The sequence below is a fragment of the Vanessa tameamea genome, chromosome 16 (genome assembly GCF_037043105.1).
Source record: "Vanessa tameamea isolate UH-Manoa-2023 chromosome 16, ilVanTame1 primary haplotype, whole genome shotgun sequence".
NCBI classification, from domain to species: Eukaryota; Metazoa; Arthropoda; class Insecta; order Lepidoptera; family Nymphalidae; genus Vanessa; species Vanessa tameamea.
Genome location: NC_087324.1, coordinates 4,695,765 through 4,719,605, shown reverse-complemented (window position 1 = coordinate 4,719,605; position 23,841 = coordinate 4,695,765). Strand labels below are relative to the sequence as shown.

Genomic DNA, 23,841 nt, shown 5'->3' with positions numbered 1-23,841 from the left:
ATGAAAGTGACGTTGTAAGTGGTAACCGAATATCTTAACGCTCCCTCGACACTACGGAACCTGACAAAACAAACAACGTCTTCCGCAAAAAATATCCACATCCATTAAGATGTTTAAGCATATTCATTGTGTAAGAAAATTCCTTTCCACAATTTAGTGTAGGTACTTTAATTATTTATTAAAACTCCACGCTCAGACTTTATTTTATCAATTTGTGAATTCGTTTTTCAAATGTAACTTATTGTAAATGCCCGCTATAAATACCTGTACATTTACAACAGATAATACAATCGTAACTTCGGCCATAAGTCGATTAATAAATGAATATTTGATTCAAGTAGACATATATAATTACTGGTTCAAATATTAATTACTATTATAAATTATTAAATACTATTCTAAATTTAAAAATGAAAGATTATTATAATTTCATTCTTTACATGCACACATTTGTACATTTACATAGAACTTTTTAATCTAGAATTAGATTTTTTTAACAGTTCGTTTTATTTATGGTAATATGTAGATGAAAGATTTTACTGTAAAGTTAAACGTGTAATAAAATTTATGTTTTATATAATCTTATCCATAGGTATTTTCATCGGATGTATGGAATCGCATGTGTTTGTTCCTTCGTCTGTTAGTTTAATTTAGAATAAAAAGTTTAGCCAATCCTACTACGCTTTACATGAAACGCTCACTCTTATGAAGGCGAACATAAATTGAGATTAAGAAACTCGGGTATAACGTTAAGTTATAAGTATGAAAGAATTGTAGGGCTTTGTGCGAGCCCATCTGGGTAGGTACCACCTACTCATCGGACCATTCTACCCCCAAACAGCAATATTGTATAGTACTGTTGTGTTTCGGCTTAAAAGGTGAGTAAGCCAATGTAACTACAGACACAAGGGATAGAACATCTTTGCACAAAAGATTGATGGCGTATTGGCGATGGTAAATATTTCTTACAGCGATGTCGGTGGTAACCACTAAGCACCAGGTGACCCATTAAATCGTCTGCCTACAAGTACTATAGAAAAAAAAGGACTGCATTTAGCACGAGCATAGTAATCAAAGCTTTCCTGTGTACGGCGTGTACAGATGAATAAAATTTATATAAACACGTCTTTTGTCTTTATTAAAAAAGATGTAAAATGAAATCGGATATTTAATTGAACTACTTTTGTTAGTGGATATTTAAATAATAATGCTTGTATTTATTTTTGCATCACGTAGAAAAGTCAAACAAACATTTTAGCCAATGGAACTTCTAAAATTTTACTTTATTCGACAACAGACAACCGCTGCGCCAATTAAAGGTGATTTTGGATTCATAAAAATAATTATAAAAAGTGTACGCAAACATATCAAATGCTTCATATATAACATAGTAGGTACCCGTTATGTATGAAGCATTTGAAATGTTTATTTTATCATAATATATTTTGGAAAATGTTAAAATAAAACAGAACATTAGCCGGTGAAAATGTTTATTAATCTTATAAATATTTAATTACATGTATGTATTATGCCAGAGCACACTAAAATGTTTTAAATTATTTACAAAAAATAATAATGTAACTTAAGCGAGGCAACGTTTTGGTAAAATTTGTTTAAATAATTATACTACAAGACTAAGTAAAGCGAAGGTGATATTTTTATCTTATACACTTATTTATTTATGGGTAATTGTAGTGGCAGTACAATACAATGTAAGGTTTAAAATTAGATATAATTATATGAGAAACTACAGGGTGTATCTTTTACATTGGATTATATGCGATTTATAAGCATTGCTACTCAGGCGTTCAATAATGAAAATTTTACAGAAAAAATATCGTATAAGTCCTTAATTTTCAAACAAAACCCTTTTGATTTTGATACATTTTTCTCTATTCTAATAATGATTATTAGAATATATTTATTATATACTTTAATTACAACTGTTTCCATGAACAAAATATTTTCTATAGAATTCTTGTTTATTACTTTAGTAACGATACTGTAGTAATCAACAAAACTATGTTTTAAAATAAATATTCCTCAGTGATATTGTTTTGTATTTGATAATATGTGTTCTGTGCTGAAGCATAAAATGAAAATGGCGAACACAAAATTGTATTCAACTTATTTTTATTACAAAAATCATGCAGTTTTCTTTATATTTCATATTTTAATTTAGTTACTTGAATTAATTACATTTAATTTCATATGAAATGTCATGAATGCGTTAATAAAAATATATTTGAAAACCACACGCTTATGATAAAACATATAATCTCTGTATTTGCGGTGGCAACACAGAGAGACATTGTATACATTGAAAAAAGATTTTGTTCAGATTGTATCAGCAATTTATACAATATTCTTAGCATCGACGAATTTTATTCATCATTTTCACACACATTACCATTCCTCTTCAAAGAATACATTAATATTAAAATATTATTCTACCTTTTTGGTAGTCTCCTAGCTTTTAATACAATCTATTCAAGTAAATAAAATCATTCGTTCTTGTCGTAAATATCACTAATAGATTTAGGTCAAATTATAATAAAAAAAAGAAGAAACAGATGTCAAAATTTTAAAATAATAGCATAATAATTAATTTCACGGCAAATGTCGTTGTAAAGGAGAACAGATGAATTAAACAGAAATAATTTTATTATCAAAAATAAGAATATCAAATTAATTGATTCGAAATTGTTAAGTAGGAAAATTTTGAAATTGAACTATAAAGTTCAACTTAATAGTCATGAAATACATAATTTTAAAAACATGTCGATGATTTATCAACAACTAATTGATAAAATTTCATAGATGTTGTAAACGGGGTTATTAATTAAACCATAGTCAAACAGAACTGATTATTTTTCCTTCGATTATCAAATTAGTGATGACAGAAAGAAAGATAAAGTTTAACTAAGATTTCATCATCTTTTTTAAGAAACAAATTGATTGTACGTAAAGTTTTTACATGAGTAGATATTAATCTCTGAAATTACGATTAACCCGATATTAGCTATAAAATCAATATATAAAACTTAATTTATATTGAATATCTTACTCTAGCAATAAATAATAAATAAATAAGAATATAAAAATTTCGTGATATTAAATTAACTGTTATATAGAATTCCAAATACAACCCGGTCATAATCTGTGCACCTAGCGTAGATGACGTCATATCGATACTGGTACGGTGTGAAGAAAAAATATCAATAACTAAATATTTTTTTCGTAAATGTACGGAGTAAAGAATATTTTACGGAAAATAAAGAATACAATCGTAATTACAAACATATTAATATAACTGCCCAAAAGAGAAGTGTTATGTGATTGGGTTCATGTGAGTTTCTAAAGAAACTCACATACACACACATGAATCCACTTATTCCATCATAACTATTATAGTTTAAATGCCTGAACACATTATTTAAACAATATACACATTCAAACTAGGTGCAAGGGTGTGACCTTGTTGTATATTTTCAACTATTGCAATTGATGATGAAAATACTACATCGCTAAACCCTACTAATTGTACGCTAAATTATTGCGTTCCTAATTACTTATGTGTATTACGTATTAGATACATAACTATTTGCATCAAACGATCGATTATTTTATTTCATTATAATAATACATTTTAACTACTACTGATATAGTTGGTTATATTTTATATTATTACACTATAACGCTATTCCAAACGAAGAAGGAGTAAAGATAAACCTTAGTTTTAAATATGCCATGAGATTTTCTAATAGCTCAACGACATTATGCACTACAATTTTTTTTTCATTCACAACACTATTTCACTTAAATACTAATATCCATTTTAATTTTACTTTCAAAGTTTCGACCACTTTACCGCCTTCGTATACGTAATGAATATCATAGATTATTATTTAACTTTTCGACCAATGATATCGCGTCAATTCAATGTCAAAGTTGTTTGTTTGTCTCTACTCCTTCTATGATTGGCTGTATTATATCATGCTAGAAAAATACGTTTTCATTAACATCAAACCTTCCTTTCAAATTAATTGTTAAATAATAATTTTGTCTACTAACATTTGCTTCATCATTTTAAATAAACAAAGCAAATAATTAAGCTATATACGAAAACCCCCGATATTTAATATCGGTCGTCGATATCGAGTATCGAATTGGTACATTACTGTTGTTATTGAATTTACTAAATTGTTTTTTTTTAATTCCATTAAAATATGATACTACGTTAAAGATAAATCCCGTCAGCCAGAAACAGTTTACGTCAATTTAACAACACACAGCTTTAACTCATTATGATTAAGACAGATGAATACTGTTATTGCTGTCTTGCTCATACGCTAGCCGTTTCAATACGAGTGACCGAGAAGATTTTAATTTCGTAGACGTGTATTTCACCAGTATTTTGTGATACTGCGTTAAAGATAAATACCACGAGTCAAAATCGATTTCCGTCACTTTAACATCATACAATCTTAACTTAGTTGTACGACAGATACAAGTTCTAGAGCGTGAGTACTGTTATTGCTATCCTGCTCCAACGCTAGCTGTTTCAATACGTGTGACCGAGAAGACATAATTTCTACTGAAGTAAATTTGTCTATGTAATATATTCATGGATCTACAATGGTACAAAATCTATCGAATACGATTACAAATTAGTCTTAACTTACTTATGTCTACAATTATATTGCTTACGACACTAAAGCATTATATACGATGTTTATTGTAATTTTGTTCTACTATAATATGTACGATTAAATTTTTTACACGAATTCCCTGTAAAATGTCTTTTTCATATGAACGAGAGAGCAATATGTTATTTTAAATAACCTTTTGTGATAACGTGAAGTGATTATAAATATTCTAAGCAGGAAATACGATTAAATAGCATGCTTACATATGTATATTTGTTTTAGTAACTCTCATATTCGGGATACACGCTATTGACAATATGATTGTATCAAATACCGACCACTAGTAATAATTATTAGGATTCTAATGTGTGATTTAAATGATGATACATTTACAGTAGTTAAAGATCACTATGAAATTAATTTAACGCTTTATTTACATAAGAAAATAAACTAATCTTACGGTGCATTTGCAGAGTCCGTTACTAATTTTGCATATATTTTATTTCTCAATAGCATATCAATTTTATTGTTACCTGGATGTTAACTAACTTTTATTGCCGATGTGTGTAACAAAAGTTTTTAATACTCATTTTAGTAGCGACGCAATTCTACAGAAGTCATAACGTAATTCACATTATAGTAAATTGAAGCATGCTACTCCCTACATCCTGTTTTACATTCGCAATTGCGAAATTATTCTCAACATGCAACCGACCGAGAAGTAAGACGTAGAAGAAAATTAAACATAAATATCTATACACATGTTTAAAAGATGATATTTTGTGCGTAGCCTGTAAACATATTACAAAATTTCATTGATTTTATTTGTGAAAAAAAAAAGAAATATCTTAACGAACTAATCACAATTAATAATAACATAAATAACAGATTCAGTCCCTTCACTGTTAATTTTATAAATTATTTTCAATAAAATAATTAATTTATTTACAATAATAAAAACTATTTTGACTAAAACAAAAGTCTTACGATAAAAATAATCATCAGTATTAAATAATTCAATTAAATCACGAAATAAATTTATTTACAAATAAAATATTTCTTAAAATACATGTGGTGTGAAGTGAAATTAATGTATTTATAATAATTAATTAGTTTTGCACTGGAAATACGTTTAAATATTTTTAAGCGAGATGAATACGGTTTAATTTCTTAGAGAATACTTTCTATGTGGTATAGTTCTATAAAATAAGTTTATAAAATTAAACTACCTCCCTGAGAATATGCTGATCGAATTTGACGTTGTGCGTTTCCGGACGAGGGTCGCTTCGACTGAAAAAAAAACACATAGCTTAGTGATACTGTAGTGAATAAACTATAGGGCTGTTTTTTGTATTGGTTGAAGTGTTTTATATAAACAGTTTTTTGCATTAACTTATAGTTAGCCTGTCAATGTCTACAGTTGGGTTCTTCTCTTGGGGAAAACGTTTGGAGATTAATATTTAGGACAATCATTTGATTAATTTGCGAGATGTTTTACGAGGCATTATTGGCCTTACTCATAAACGTTGTTTTACAGCTGTTTAGTTAAACGCTAATATCTCTCTTTCTGTCACCATTGCTTTGACATTCGAAAGAAGAAGACAGAACTTTGTTTAATAATTCACATATACAGGTACTCTTTGAGAATATTTTTTAATACAACTAAACAACAAAAAATACTTGATAGTGGTGTGACCCTTCTGGGAAGATCTACCCGTTTTCAAGTTTACCTTCCTATAACGAATAAAATAGTAATCTTTGTGCAAGTCTGTCTGGGTGTGTATTGACTTGAAGGTTCGGGAGCGTAACGCTGTCAAAATTCTAATTTCAGGTTGCTGATTTTTTTTTAACGAAAACCCCCATAAGAATTATTTGCCTAACACGTGCTTCGAACCCAGGACCTCAAGACCTGCAGCTTCGTTTTCTATACTTACTCGTGGAGTCTTGCGGCGTGAGTGGTCTTTTCAACGCTTGCTGTATAACCGCAAGCCAGCCGGCTCTGTCCTCGTGTGTGGTCGCGGCGAGACAGAACGTCCGCTCGGGCGTCACGAGGTGGAACGGAAACCGCGCCTCCTTGCAGCCGTTACCCGTGTTTGAAACTTTGATTTGGTAACCATTGGATTCATGGCCTGGAATATGAAAATTTATTAGATAATTACTTTTTTTTATATTATAATAGGTCGGCAAACTAGCCAGCTCTTAAGAATTAGTTCCTAGCTCCCTTGTATCTGGCTCCTTCAGCCCTTAAACCGAAAGATAATAATACTATTGCTGTATGGCGGTAGAAAAAGCGACGAGAGGGTGTTACCTACATAAGATGAAAGTAGAAAAATAAACAAGAAATCTCTTATTTTAAAATAATTAATAAAATAACAGGTTTCCCGGATTTGGACCCTGTCATTTACTACTAAAGGTCAATGTTCTTGAAGAAAAACATCGTAATTAAACATAAGTTGGCTAAATATTGAACATACAGCAATCATAATAATTCTTTGTACAATTTATAAACTGTATAACTTTTTGACAATAAGATATAAACGCATGAAAAAATACGGAAATCCGAAAAAATATATCCGAAATGGATATTCATTTAAACTTTCATTGTACATTAAAGTAAAAGATATTTTTTCTGGATTCGAACCCGCAATCTTCAATTAAGGTTCGAGCGTTCTATCCACTGGATTACCTGGGAATCAAAACTTGACTGATTGTTTAAAAAGCTACGCCAATATCCAAAGAATTCCAAGGCAATTGCTTTATAATAATCCACTAAAACCTTTTTTTGAATTAAACGTAATTTCAATACGATTTTATCATAAAATCAGCTCCACCGATATCTATAATATATTTTTATGTGTTTTCAAGTTTCTAATCGTGTACTTTATGAAGGTAATAAACTGCGTAGGTTATTGTTTGAACTGTGTTAGTAAATGTTCCGTACGTAATACAACATAGAGATTACAGTCATTTACAGAACATTCTACGTCGGTAACACGTCATTGTACGTCAGATTGTTGTTTACTTGTCCCGAGTCCGATGACCGTGACTCTTGAAGACATGGAATAACGTGCGACGAAGCGTTGCAAAAATTATCAACCGCAGCATCGATTATAAAGCTACGACCACATTTGGGGATGCTCTTCTAATTGGTAGAGTTGAACAATTGTATAACTTTTGCGTCAGTCTTGGTTTACTTTGTTTGGTTGGTTTTGTTCGTATGGGTAGGTACCACCCATTCAACAGATAATTTAAAGCAACACTTAGTATTGTTGAGTTCCGGTTTTAAATGTAAGTGAGCCAGTGTAATGTCTATGGGCGATGGTGACCACTTATCATCGGGTAGCCAATTTGTCCGGGTGCCTATCTCTATCATAAAAAAGTAAACGAAACAAGTACTATTAATTTTTTTTTTATTTGAGATAATAAGTATTTAAGTTTTTCTAGCCTTACTATCTAATTTTGTAGAAATTGTCCAATGGAAGTGACCTCAGCTAGAGGATTATGCAATATTTCAAGTGCTAATTTCTGATCTACAATCCCTCTAATTTCGAAAATAAAGACATTCTGAAGAAACTTCTCAGAACGAATGACTACGACTAAGACATATCTTATAAGATATAAATAAACACGTAATTGTTTCAAGTGCAGATCTTCAGATTGCTATTATAATTACTTCCTAGAATTTTATCCTAAGTGTTTTTCAAATGTTTCTTTTCCTGGTGAGGACAATTTGAGTAAGTACCTATTTTAAACGCATAAAGTTGTACGAGAACAATTTTTTTTTAACCTTTTCGTGTTGACTCTCTTTTAGTGCGCAACCAACGTCCAGTCTCTGTTTGTGATTTTTTCGTTCACTCAAGATATATCTATATTAATATAAATAAGGTTATATATATTTATATAAATACATGTGTTTGTCACCGTAAAATTACGTTATACGGAATACACGTTGAGTTAAGTCGAATCACCGTTCACAATCTTTCGACAGTTTTCAATCTCGCGGGATAATCTAACGGATATACAATTTTACGGTGATATATATGTATATATAAATAAAAAAAACGTTTGAAACGCAATGTAATACGAGACAGGTAAATATATCTTATAATATTAAATGCGCGATTTTAGTATATCATTATATTTCGTGATCTCGGAAAAGACTAACAATTTGGTTCATGTTTTGTATTTAGCCAAGGTTTTGCTTTTTAAATATATTTATTTTTGTGCGGTCTTTCTTACTGAGGGGATCTGAGTCCTCTTGGTACTTTTACAAAAGGGAAATTATCTATATATATGTACCTAATATAAATAAACATAATACATGCATACATACATAAACATATAACAATATACCCTTATATTTTTTTATATTCTTCAAAGTAAAGTGGGTCATGTACTCACCAATAAATATTTCACCCTTAGGATAAGCATCCAGCGGTTCGTCGTGGTACATCAACTTCCTGGTGTCGAGCGTGAACCAGCGCCGCCTGTGCACGTCAGACGGCCGTGGCCCCGTTTTCCACAGCCAGCCTTCGCGTGCGAAGTCTTTAGGCAGACGGAGAATGAGGTCGGATTGAGGGGTCGATGGAAACGCTACTTGCAGTAGGTGTAATTTGGCGCAACGTATAGCTGTATACCTAAAATATAAAAGGAAATACTTAGAACAGAAGAAGAAGAACAAAAATCCTATTATTTATATATATTTATATACGTACACTATATGCATCTTAAATTAAACATTACAACGGTACGGAGACAAACGGACAACGCTATTTTTTTTGTTAAATTAATCATTGTTTACATATATTATCGTTTTACATATGTCAGCCTACTAATAACCTGTATGTTTTTTTTTATATGCTATAAGCATCAAATAAATTTGATGACATTTTTTTACAACTTAGTTCGGAAACTGACAAGATTCAACAATAAAATGCAATTAGTAATATATACATACATTTATTTTAAAAGAACTATGTGCTGTAATTCTGGAAATGCAATCGTTCTTACTTTTGAATCTATGTTTATAAAATACTTAGTATATTATATCAATTTAATAACATTAGTAAATATCAAAGGAAAAAATAGGTTTTGCTACGATGACTACGTCTGTGTACTGTAAATATTGATCTTTATATTATTTCTAGCCGGTTCTTTTCGGTAGAATCTGCATTCCAAACTGGTCGTAGCTTTATATAATATAATTTGTTAAATGACGTTTGATAGCCTATACGGGGCTGTATAGTAAAATTATATTTGTATATATTACCAGCAGTTGATGACTTCTGGGTCCTCGTGGTACACGTAAATATGCCTCGTTGATCCATCCTTCAGGAAAGTCAGCTGCATAGAGTTCATGTGGCCGATCTTAGAGGGGGCGAAAGATACGTTTAGCTCAGATAATTTTAACACTCCCTTTGGTTCCTTGTTCTCCTTGACGTGGTACCTATGTGGATATATAGTTAATTTTATTATTAAATACATTATATAATACGTGTGTCTATATATTGAAGAAATGTTATTAATATATGAAGTGGTACTAATAATTATATGTTATCAGTGACAATAAGGATTAATGGAATTATTATCTATATATAATATTTTATGTTTAAATCGCCCTTTTTTAGTCAGTTATTTCTTTACTTTTCAAGGGCTTACTTTATAAAATAGATCCGATTTTTTTTCTATTAGAAAATAATTAATTACATTTTAATTATATATTTATCGGTACGGTTTGTAATTAACAATAACAATTAAAAAAAATTAACGCAAAGTTATCACTCGCGTGATGAAAAAAAAAAACTAATGGTTGAACCATAACTGTCAAATACTGTCAGTCTCGAAGAAGTATTTGAACTGATTCAATAAAAGATCCTCACTGAATCAGTTGATTTATAAATTATAATCCCATTATGAAGATAGCATATCGTTAACTCTTTCTTAAATATTACGAATATTTCGTTATAGACTGAAGCCATACAATTTTGCAAGCGTGATGATAAAATGATTAGCACGTACAAGGCAAAGTCGACAATGATCTTATAATAAATAAGACATAATTTTGCATGCTTTATTTATGGAAGCATTCTGTTCGTGTTATTTAGAAGACCAACCAATGATGAGGTGAATATTGAATCAGTAATAATTCTAATTTAATGTTATGTATTATATAAACGCGGATACTATAGTCGACCTTTATTTCGATCGAATTTTCTATAAGCTTATGTATACATCCTACCTAAAATTGTGCTTATAATTTTTAGTACTCGCTTCTTACCTCAAACGACCCAAGTTTTTGAGTCGGAGATGATCGAAAATCCGACCGAGACAACCCGAAGCACGGCTACAGCCGTCGGAAGCGTGTTGGTACCTAAGAACCATTCCGAGTTAAGAGAATCTATTAATCTTAACACAGATCTCAATATTAAACTTCTATTACGTCTTTTTTTACATATTCACGACGATTTCGCATCATTATTTACGTTGTTTGTTTAACGTTTGACGTTGTTTTTATGAACTTTGCTAATTAACGCCGCGAATAATGACAACATTATATCCTGTTAATAATTTTATGTCGGTATTATATTAAAGTTTATTGTTTGAAAAATATTATTAAAACGCCTTTTTGGGAATATTTCTCGTTTTTAAAGAAACATTATATGTCCTTTATGTAATTCTCTTCTTTTCAATTCATAAATTATTAGTTAAGATCATTGCAAAGTTTTTTTTTACATCGTTGTTAACAACAACAAAAACCAATATTTTAAATAGATTCGACTTGGCCTTGCTTTAAATATAACATTAAACGTTATATTCTTACGTAAATTATTAAAAACAATATTATTTACTATGCTAATTCAATACTAAAATAAGTATCCATATGAGCAAAAAAAACTCTACTTAAATTACTCATAGTTATAAACATACTCTAAGTATCAAATTTTCTAGGTTAAATTACATGAAGGTCATTTAGAAAGAAATAAAATATGATTTGCTAAAAAATAACAAATGTCCTATTGAGATTTAACATAAAAAATATATTATGAATATGTCATAAAATTTACGTCTATTAAGTGTTTTCACGTGTAGGCGTAGGTATCGTGACGTCTGTATTTATATTGCCTTTAACGAGTCGTCAACAAAACGGCATAACATTCATAAAATTTAATAGTGAAATTCCGAATAACGGCGCGAAACGTGACCGATACTTTTCACCGTGGTGATTAACCTCAGTAACTGTCGCAATGAAATATTAATACGATTCGTAATTCACGAGAAAGTCTTCGAAATTACACAATATACGAACGAGTAGGTAGTAGCTACACCGAGTATGTTAGCTGATAAAATCGAGATATGCGTGTAAATCGTAATGCAAAGTCATCACAAGCATTCCGAAGAATTTAAAATTACGTCGGCAGTCAATATTTGTACTGGGCTCTTGACGTAGCGGCCTAGAGGTGTGGAAGTTTTGGTAAAGAATACGTCATAGGCGACATTTAACCACGTGTTTTTATTTAAATCTACAACATCGTTACGTTCCGAAATGCAATTTATCATTATCATAAAAATTCACAACGTTTTTAAGAGACTATAATTAAATACAATGTAAGCTTAATTGTGCAGACGACCGTGTAAGACGGACTTTACACCTTAATCTTTCTTATCATTGAGAGAATTTGGTAAACAACATTCGTTTGTTGGCAAGAGTACAGATTAAATAACAACTGCTCACAGTTTGCTTGGCTATTTCATCACTTTGCGAAATTACATTGTAGACGCGGTTTACGCTATATAAATAATCGTTTATCGCTATGTCGTTAACTAAACTACCTATATCGCGTGTTAGACAAAATGTATGTCAATGAAAAGCGTTTTGATTAAGACAAATTTCACAATAATGCAATAGCTGATGTAGAACGCCTATTACAGTTTCACGTTTAGTGAATGAACATAAAAACGAAATGACGATGATATAAAGATCATGCATGTTAATAACGATGGAACAGAATTAATTGCGCGTTGATTCTACATTTGGTAGTCGGTCGTATAACCGAAATCACTTAAACGATCTGAAACCTTTATAATATGTTGTAGAATCAACAGCAAACTTCGCTAAATCGAACGACTTACTTCAATGTGTCCTCGTTTTCGTTGAGAACAAACTTTCTCAGCTGATAGCGACTGTCTTCCTTGCCTCTCTTCATGAGGAATCCGACCATGGTACCAGAGAGGTAACTCTGACGTTCTGGATGACAAAATTCCTCTCTTTCGTACTTGGCGCGTATCCATTGTTCGATCAAAACTCTGAAATAAATATTCGTAGTAACTAGTGCATATTTAAAGGTAATTGAGGATATGGACATGTTGTTTAAATATTGACCTCGATTTAGAGAATAGGGTTTTCACATTAATAAGCGATAACCGTAATCATTTATGAAATAAGTTCAATAAAATGTTGTAACATTAAAATAATGTATTTCAAAAATATGCAATAGCTTTTATTTTTTTAAGTAAAAAAAAAATGTTTATGCAAATTAATTGAATATTAATTAAATAAACATTAAAGTTGAATCGGTTAATGAAAGTAAAAACTGGTCGGAGTATATATTTTTTTTTATTAAAATTTATATGAAAACTTTCATACGAGTCTTGTGACGCTACATATTAAAATTATGAGTTACTTTTGTACATTGTAGTCATCGTATTCTATGGGATAGTTGATAATGTCGAGATAACACATGTAGGTCAAGTTTTGATATAATATTTATTCCTTGCCGATTCAATTCTATATAACAATATAAAATGACTCGTACGTTATCGTACTTATTTTGAGTCTCCATTGGTCTTGTATTTCCCATTTAGGAGCACTTGTATTCTATTCTATTTTTAAAATGATAAATTTTGACAGATCTCTATGTTTTCCTCGATGTCCGAAGAATTCATTTCAGTATTTTAGTAACGGGGTTTGCTTATGTGTTTGTATATATGTACGAATGTTTGTAAATATTTCATTCGACTCTAATAACTTGAGTAAGATTGATAGCATTGTTTCCAATTAAATGATGTTTACCTGATATATTGATAATAGTGTGGACAGACTAATTCACATAATTTTCTTTAGTTAGATCGCTGTATTGAAGTATCAAAATATAAACTCTTAAGCCTCACTTTTGCGTATTTTTATGGCTTTCTGTAGAAAAATATTTATTTCTTGTCAATTTGCAATGTATTTCTTACTTTTTTATATTATAGGTAGGCGGAGAAGCAACTGCAGGCACCCGATTAAAAGTGATCACCAACGCCCATAGTTATTGGCGCTTTAAGAATTATGAATCATTCCCTACATCGCCAATACACCGCCAACCTTGGGAACTAAGATGTAACGTCTCTTGTGCCTGTAATTACACTGGCTCACTCACCCTTGCAACCGGAACGCAACAATACTAAGCAATGCCATTGTTCTAATCAACCTTCGAGACTCTGTAAGTTATATATATATCACTAAGAATACATGTATACGTTATATCAAGGACTTGAAGTCATGAAAAAAACAATACTCACTGTGGGTCGTTCTTCGTCGGTCGCCGATAGCATGGCGGTACGCGCTCTTCGTATTTGTTCTTTGCTGCGACGTTTCCAACTTCTTTCATTCGCTGCACTTGTGAGTCCTCCCAGCGATCTAAATCTAGATGTTTTACTTTGCTGATATGCGCTCCCATGCCGCGGTGAATACTTGCACATCGCATGCATATAAATATACCCAGATTATAAGAAGCCCAGTCCGGCCCTGGAAATAAATGTGTTCTCTGTTACTTAAATGTATATAGAGTATGATTGAAACAAAAGATCACAGAGATGTTCTATCAATAGATCCTTATCTATTGATAGAACATTTTTTATAATATCTGATTGTCATTATCTTAATAATTACACTTCGAGCTATGATATACTCTTAGAGTCGTAAACAATCTTTAAACAATATCTTCTTTTTAATTTTACACAATAATGTCATCTTTACGTTCCGCGAAAACCAATTTAATATTATATTATAACCAAAAAATTTATTGGGGTTTGAGTCCAGGACCTCGATGTATTTCTTATGGCAAATCACTATAACGACGTGATACACGCTTATATAATAGTCAAATAAACTAAAGTCATACTATTTATTTCTTTTCGACAATATTTTTTGTGCGTATCTTTTTGGAAAACGTCTAGAATATTAAGTCTACATATAAAGTTTTTCTTGTTGTCGTCTTATAATAAATACAAAGATCAAGTTTTTATACACACACTGCATATTTATTTAGTCTCCCCGGGGTAAGTACCTAATATTAGATTGTTTAAAAATATTTTACTTATTTTCTATATTAACAGTAATGCGACTATTCCGCTCTACCCTAAGATTTCTTTCCTTACTCATGTAAATCAATTATATTGATTATATATTTCTATAAAACTACTAACTAGATTATACTAGAAATTGTTTTAAATATTTCATTATATTATAAATCCGAAAACGTATTTTTTTTTTACATTTTCCTGTATTAACTACTCAACCGATGGTCATGAACGTGCGTTATTAGGCGTGCAGAAAAGGATATTAGGTACCAAACATCTGCCACTTAGTAATATTAAACTATCTTAACAATAATACTATAAATGTTTGCAGTATTTATACTTAAGAAACCGAAAGGAATGCACATATGTGTATTTGTTTACGACGGCACTTACGTTGATTTGCAACACTATCAGACACTCGACATCTAATCGTAATCAACTCAATACCAAGTAATTATCGTTCCAAACAACATTATACAACAAATATTTGTACATTCGAAATTACACCAAATACCGTCTGGTACCAAACATACCTACGCGGTTAGCACGTGCGATTTGACAATAAACCTTATTCGAATTCATATCAAATTTTATTATTCATATCATTGAACAGTTTTTGTCAACTGTATTTACCTTGCCTTTATATAGTTTAGGATGTTCTTTAGTGAGAGTAAAGGGCTCGCTTTATCTCTAGCCGCGATAGTCATATCTACAATAACACATTTCATGACGTCAATATAAGAAATAAAAGCTAAAACCCCGATAATACTTGCAATAGCTTCGCAAATAACAAATCAATAAAAAATGAACGCAAACCACATCCGTCTACAGGCATGTTTGTGTGTGTTTAGACATACCTTACCTATGAATGAAGTGATTAGTGACGTGTGACTGCGCGATTAAAAATGTTCGTCGCGAGGGTCGACTCGAAATAGAAACTCCCGCAATGTTTCGTTTAGGAGTCCTGTTAGTCTTCAGACTGATTTAGTTCTAGACATAATAGAGTTTTGCAACACCACCACAGTATTATATGTTTACTAGGGCACACCGACACGACGTCACGCGCACGCACACAGACAAGAGTGGCCTCTCTCCAGTCGTAAATAACACGCTATGTTTTGATCATACAGTTGTAGGTGAATCTTCTCGTGTGATTTTAAACTGGTTTTGATGAGAAAAAAACAATATGAAACGGTTTCGATATTTGATTTAATTATGGGGATGACATTTTTGTTAAACACGAATTATTACTTTTTAAATTAAGATTTTAAAAGTTTAACCGTAATATTTTGGTAAAAACTCAAGTATAAATAATTATAAATACAGAATTAATTTACAAAATCGTGAAAAAAAAACATTGAACGAAAGATAATAAAAACCGGTATTCATGTGGTTTTGTACAAAAAGAGTAAACACTGTTAAAAAAAATCGATTAAACACAAATAAACGTATAATGATTCTATAACGTTTTTAACTTAACGATAAATATCTGTAGGACGTATGCGGCCGATTTAAAGAGTTAGTAGAATTTATTTTGCGTATATCTTCATTATTTTGAGAAGAAAATTCAAGTTACTATTTATTTTACACTACGTCTGGCAATATTTCTTCAGTAAAATGGTTTTGTTTTTCCTAATGTTACCCACATTAAGAAAACCACCATCATTAATTACAAGATGTGATGACAAAATAAATGAAATATAAAATGTAATTTCGCTCAGTATTTGGTAGATATTTTCTACGAAATATAACATATTCGAATAACCGGTTATGTTGTAATGACTAACATTAAGTTAGTCTTAAAGTCACACGATAAAAAAGGTTTTGATCATAACGAAATAAATCGACTCTTATGAAAATAAACCAAAATATTTGATAATGCCACTTTCTTTCAAAATTGATGTTTCTTTGAAATCTGGACAGTTTTCAGGTACATTGAAATCAGCAAGCAAGACCAATCAGGATCAAAGAAACAAATTGGAACCTACTACGGTCATATTATAAAATGGCACTACATATATATTGTAAATACTGTATAGTTTTTATAAATTCTTTGATTAGTTCATTCATACTTTTTTAACTGTATATGAAAAACCAGTGTACAACCAGGGAGTTGAATGTTTAGTTTATCGATCGATACAGTAACTTTCTTTTGATAGAACTGGATTGCCGTTTGACAAAAGTAATCACTCGATTTTTTAAGAAAATTAAATTTAAGAAATTAATTTATTTTTTTATCTCGAAAGGACCAAACAGATTGCAATGAAGGATAATGCAAATCCACCTACGTATCCGTATTGTTATTATTGGAACATCAGGGGTACTTCGTGGTTCAATTTTGGGACTAATACTTTATATTATTTATAATTATATAAATGACTGCGTCATTTTCAAATGTATGCTGTCTTGAATATATTAAGTATCGTTATAATGCAAAGGGCTGCGGAAATATATATAATGACCATAACCGGTTATTATTATAAGAACTTTGACATTGCTTAGGCATAAAGAGGCTTATAATAAATGTCAATACATAGAATTTATAAAAAAAAAACACAACATTATCAAGCACACTTATATTAGCGACATTCCGGTGCGTTTAGTAAATTCAATTAAGGATCTTGTTGTGTATTTTGATAGTAAGTTAATATTTGACATTCATTTGGAACACGTAACCACGAAAGCTTACTAGTTACTAGGTTTTTATGATTCAACATTTTAATAATAAATATTCATTAGTGAGATCAAAGAGAATATTTGTTGAATAAGTACTAACAACTTATTGACTGAGCGACTGTCGTTTGTTGTGTAATCTAAAGATACTGTGTAACATAATATGTTACGATTGCCTAGATCTAGTTAAATAAATTAAATTATAAATACATTCAATGTTCTGTGTTTAACGATCCTTCAGAAATCCAGTATTTCCAGAATTCTTACGTAAGATGTGTAATCTTTTATGTTTTTCCGTTGACATATTAAATTTTGTAGCATTTTTCCAAAGTAAACGTGTAAACGAACTAATTGGGATGTTTATATATCCTAGTAAGACGTGTTTTACGATGTAGTTAACAATTACTAGTTTAGGTATATTTTATATATTTTTTACTACTTTTATTTAGATTCTTGTCCTGTTTCAGACCAAGTCATATTTTTTTATTGTTTTAAGTATTCTTGGTCTTTCATTTCGCTCTATCACAATGATCTCTTAATTGTATAAGTGATCTTTAAAAACAATAATACCTAGTAGATAACAAATAATACCTTAAAAAAAATCTATTTTCTAATACTATGATACTATCTATATAATGGTAGAGATTTTTTTTAAATAAAATATTTTATAATACTAATATTATAAATGCGAAAGTAACTCTGTCTGTTGTTTTTTTTACGGTGAAACCACTGAACCGAATTTGATGAAATTATTTACATGAAAGGACGAAAGTATAGAGCAAAGTTGAACTCCAAGGACGGATATATGCTACTTTTTATGCCTCTGGGTGGCAATTAGTTTATAATATAAACTAATTAATAATAGTTTATAATATAGTATAAAGATACCATTACCTATTTTTTTATAATGTTAATTGAATTCGACAGAGTAAGCGATACTATATCTAGTAAACAACTGTGGGTCCTTCTATGCCATCACTCTCATAATCCATTGGAATTTTAATCCGACTGAAGGGGCGTCTTCTCTCTTACTGAGGCACAGGATTATAATACCAACTTCCTAAACCTAGCGCCTAGAAGAACCATTAAAATTATTAATGACCCACGGGGTTGATGTCTGCAATCTTATAAGCTGGACCATTAAACCAACGATGCATTTATATTTTATGTATTATCGTTCAAATGTTTTCATTTAAAACTCTACATATATCTTGTTATAAATATTGAGTTACTGTATAATATACAAATCGTTACGATACAATGTGGCTAATAAAAATTCCTACTCAGAAACACCAAACAAAATGTGAATTATGAATTAAATGTACCTACATTATACATATTATCAAACTAATTTTTTACAAACGAACCGAAACCGAACTTTTAATTATTATTTTAAGCTATTACCAAATGTAAATGATTAAATAAGGTTAAAGACCGTCTTTTTTTTTGTTTTAACGTGTGATTATGTAAGGTTAATGAACTTTAATTAAATATAAAGCAATTTGTCATAAAACGTAAATATATCGTCGTTATTATAACAATACGAGTATTCTAATGATGTAATATATATACGAATATTCTAAAAATGTTAAGTACAAGTAAACTAAATAGTTTTTCCGTGTTTGAACCGACAATCTTTCGCATAATTCACGTTGTCTAGCCACTGGGCCATCTGGGCTCTATGTTATCCTTATCATCATTTATTAAAAGTTAATTACGTAGTTTTTAGAATATTATTATAATGATTGTAATTAGATTTGGATTTTATAATATATTATGTAACATATTATATATATAATATATTATGTACATTAATGTTTGTTTGTGTTGTATGCGTTACTAAACAATTCATCCGATTGAGTTGAATATTTGCACAGTTGTTGCCGAATCACGAATGCAATCTATTTCGAATAATACCGATATTATCTAATAATACTAATAAGTAGTACCTATTCAGCCAAAAAAGTTAAATCAGGCATTGCAAAGCATGGCATTAGCCAGTTACCGATAATAATGCAATATATCGAACATTATTTATTTTTTAATGTTGGTAGCATATTGGTTTAGTAATTCTGATTTAGCAATTATTCCCACTCAATTTTAATGAATCAAACGAGGAAGTAAATCATATATATATATATATTATATTGAGAATAATTGTAACATTTATTATTAATTACAGAGTATTATTGAACAAACCACAAACGCCGACTCTCCACGAATACCAAAATAAAATAGAAAGATAAAAGTAATAATTTTCTACGTATAATAATATAATAGTGAATTCAAAGTATTGAATTAAAATCTTGATTTTGATTAGTATTACACTTTGCTATTAATTGTATTGTAAACAATAGAAATAGGCATATACCAGATAAATCATATTTATATTCACTCTAATTAAGAGCTAAATTTTTGAAAAGAATTTGGTTGGGTACGAAAAAAAAAAAACCTCCAATTATGTGTTAAATTGCATATGTTTAAATTTTTGAGGCTTGTATGCTTTTAAAAAAAAGTCGCAAAACGATTAATATTTTTGTTCAATTTCAAGTTAATTTACGCAAAAGTCGATCAAAACTGATTTAACAGTGCAACATTTGATTGTAACATCTGCATAAAAAGGTTTTATTTAAAAAAAAATACTATAGCACTTCCAAAGCTTATTATACTATTTTAAAGATCACCATTAAAGGCACTATTACAAAGTAAATAAAAAATTGAGTTTCTTTCATACATCTATCTCACACATTTATTAAACAAGACCAAACTAAAACTAAACGTACCTAAAACATATCTATTATATAGTACTAATTCATTCACTTACAATGCCATATTCAATTTTAAACAAGTGAAAGTATATTAGGCCAGAACTGTCAAGGATGATAACGCTGAAGTACTCGTATTATTAGAGTCCTTCTTTACTTCAATAATAAATTTCGTAGCCAACAAAAAATATTCAGAACACAGTGTCATTGTAATGAATAGCAAACTTTAGATGAGTAATGAGAAAAAATCATATTCAATAGAAAGTAAATATCGTTTGAATCAAACTTTCTTTCATTCCAATTTCATTATTTATATTTTATCTGTAGCCGTACGTACTTAAAAGCTTATATTTGTGGTCAACATTAGTCTAGTTTTTTTTTAATTTTATTCAGACAAATCATTACGCTTAATGTACTGTAACAGAGCACCATAATACAAACACAACTTTTTCTACCGTGACTCATATGAAAGTAGCATGGGTCTGGCATAACCTCCCTCCCTCCTCCAGTGCGATGAGTCACCCGCATGAGGAAAACCCATAATATTTTGGCACCAATAACCGTTCTGTTACTGTTATTTGCTGTATTTTTATTCTAATAGACTATTTACAGTCACTTTACTTGACATTTACCTGTTCTAAGCCATAATGAAAGTAACAGAGAAAAAACATAACAGATTTGTTAAATATTTAGTCAAAGTAATAAAATAAATAATGTGCTTAAATTTTAATGTATGTATATATATTATTTAAACAAAATGTTGGGATGTTATCATATTAACTATTAAGATTAATAACTCTGTTATGTTTTGCCAAAAACCCTGTATTGCCAAACGCTCGACAGACTAGGGATGTTTATTTATAGCCATTAGCCGTGTATAATGCCTTATTTAAAGATATATTTAATTTTATTGCTATTACTTGTAATTTAAACACTCATAAATGTCAAGGTTTTTGATTTAAAACAGTATAAAGTCGGAATGCAATTATTAGAATTGGTAGAGTCTATTTAGAAAAATATTTACGTAGGTAAATCGTTTTTCTTTTATCTTAAAACGATGCGCTGAATTTATTATAAAATACATAAAACATTTAAGAATTAACTTATGAAAGAATATATTAAATCTAAATATACATAAATACTTACTTATACATAAATTAAAATTAAAGTCTATTTAAAAATTTTAATTTAGACAAACTCAATTGATAATAATTTTAAATACTATTAATTATGATTAATTCTTCGTATTTGGCATATTTAAAACGTTTTTACTTGCTAATTGTAATCTATACGGAATATAACCCGAGAACTACCATAGAAAGAAAGCAGGTACGCTTAGCAAGAGGACAAACAAACAATAAAAAGCTTTGAAGTCTAAACGTTTTCTGTTTATGATTTTTTTTTTGTATAATAAGCATTATTTGTTTTAATACAAATTACGAAGACATTGAAAGTTATTTCTATTTAATTCGGTAAATATTTAACTGACTCTATTGATGATGGAACCTCATGTTCGCTATAAAGTTCACAAAAACTTAAGGATAATTGGATTATTTATATGAAAATCGTTTCATCCTTCCTTAATATATTTGCCTCATGGTTTTCCAGCTTAATACAATAACATTTTGTGTTTACGGAAAAGGGAATAGTGCATTCTGGAGATGAAATATTGTTTGCCCTCTTACTATAAACAAAACAGAAGCACATCGTGGCCAAGGGTTTGGTCGCACAAAATTAATTTTCAATTCGCACGAACTCATATAGGCTCTACAGACGGATCAAACCTTATACGCTTAAATTACCTACTTACAACATGTTCGCTTGTTTGATCATCGATCATTGTTATTGCTCTCAATGTCGATGATTTGTTTTCATTGAATGCATTTTACGTCGAGGTCACTGAACTCCCGAGCATGGACGCACTTACGCCCCCCCGCCTATTCACCACCCCATGGAAATACCACGCTTTACAAGGTAAGTAAATCACTAATAAAACACTGTAACATACCCTGGCTTCCACAATCGGCACACACATTATTCCCGGGTTTCTTTAACAACTCCTGTAATAATTTTTGGTTATGATCTACCATCGTGGAACTTTTGCATCAATAATGAAGACACACGCTTAGCGTACGTCGCCGCCCGAAAGTCGAACGCACGCCTCGAACGCGTTCTCCGCTACTGCGCGAGGGAGCGAGCGAGACTTCGACCGACCGACGCGGCGATTTGGTTCAACAAACGTCATTTCGTACGTAAAGCTTCCCCCGTTTCACTCGCTCCTATTGACTTACCATTAGCATGAATGTGATAGAAAGAGAAGTCTAGTTTCGGTATATGAATGAAATCAGTGAGTAGTGGATTACACGAATATAGGTGTCTGCGCGGCAATGTAGTGGATGTCTCGTAAAGTTTTGAATGTGTGAGTATGGCGTAGTACGTGATACGACGTAATACAAGCGCCGTCGCCGTCTCGCGTAAATTCTATGTAAGCATGTACATCATTATACAAATTGCATACCTATTTACTACCAAGTAGACTCAAAGGTAAACGTTATAATGATTGAGAAAGGATGTTGCTATATCGATCTTTTTAAATTGTAATACAACTAAATAAGATCGTCACTATTATTAATAAAATTTAAACGATTTCGTATCATTAAAGTGTTATGTTAAAGATAGAAGCACACAAATATTTCGCCTTGGTGCTAAGTGTTTAAGAAACAATAGTAATAACGTTTTTAATAGTTTATTTTTCGTGTCATAAGATAAATCACTCATTTACTATTAAATCTAAATAGTTATTCAAGCGAACAATAAAACGATACTGTATAAAATATATATTTTGTATTGAGGCTACATTTCTCTCTACCAGCGAACTTCAAGATATACACGAATATTCAAAGCGTGTTAAGAAGCAATTCAAATGGGTTGAAGCAAAATTAATACTGTACTGGCTATCCGTTTTATTATGCTTGCTAATACTCAGATACCATTGTCATTCTACATTATATGGCTTTAAAATGCTACTTGTTTAACTCTACAATATTTCTTTACAGTAACATATTGCTTCGATTCAATAAATACCGAATACTATTAGTATGTAGGCATAATATAAAACTATACTCATCGTTACAAAATATATGTTGTTATATACTTCCGTAGTCCTTAGCAGGTACGTCTAGTTAGTATTCATTTGTATAGTTATGTTTTTGTATATTTAGTTTTAATTAATATTTATGAGACATTGTTTGGTCAACGTTGGTAATTATTTAAGTAACAAACTGTAAATATTTTAATGACTGACGACGCAGTAGCCAATGAATTGGATACTCAAGACTCGGCAAATGCATATGGGTTCGATTCCTAAAGTTGATAAATATTTGTAAGCACAGTTTATACAATTAATGCGATTA

The 23,841-nt window shown here is 30.4% G+C and overlaps 1 protein-coding gene across 2 annotated transcripts; it reads right to left on the bottom strand.

Annotated features, from left to right (window-relative positions):
* Positions 1-2,070: 2,070 nt before the first annotated feature.
* LOC113393930 (arf-GAP with dual PH domain-containing protein 1-like) lies at positions 2,071-22,631 on the bottom strand. 2 transcript variants are annotated; one of them, XM_026631051.2, is made up of 8 exons: positions 22,437-22,631; positions 14,211-14,436; positions 12,780-12,953; positions 10,927-11,019; positions 9,919-10,095; positions 9,051-9,286; positions 6,584-6,778; positions 2,071-5,939 (listed from the first exon to the last, which is right to left on the bottom strand). In XM_026631051.2, the coding sequence occupies exons 1-8, from the start codon at positions 22,516-22,518 to the stop codon at positions 5,875-5,877; spliced, it is 1,248 nt and encodes a 415-aa protein (XP_026486836.1). In that variant the 5' UTR covers positions 22,519-22,631; the 3' UTR covers positions 2,071-5,874. The 2 variants fall into 2 exon arrangements, with proteins under 2 accessions (XP_026486836.1, XP_026486837.1); XM_026631052.2 differs by lacking the exon at positions 10,927-11,019 and having other exon boundaries at positions 22,437-22,627.
* Positions 22,632-23,841: the final 1,210 nt, after the last annotated feature.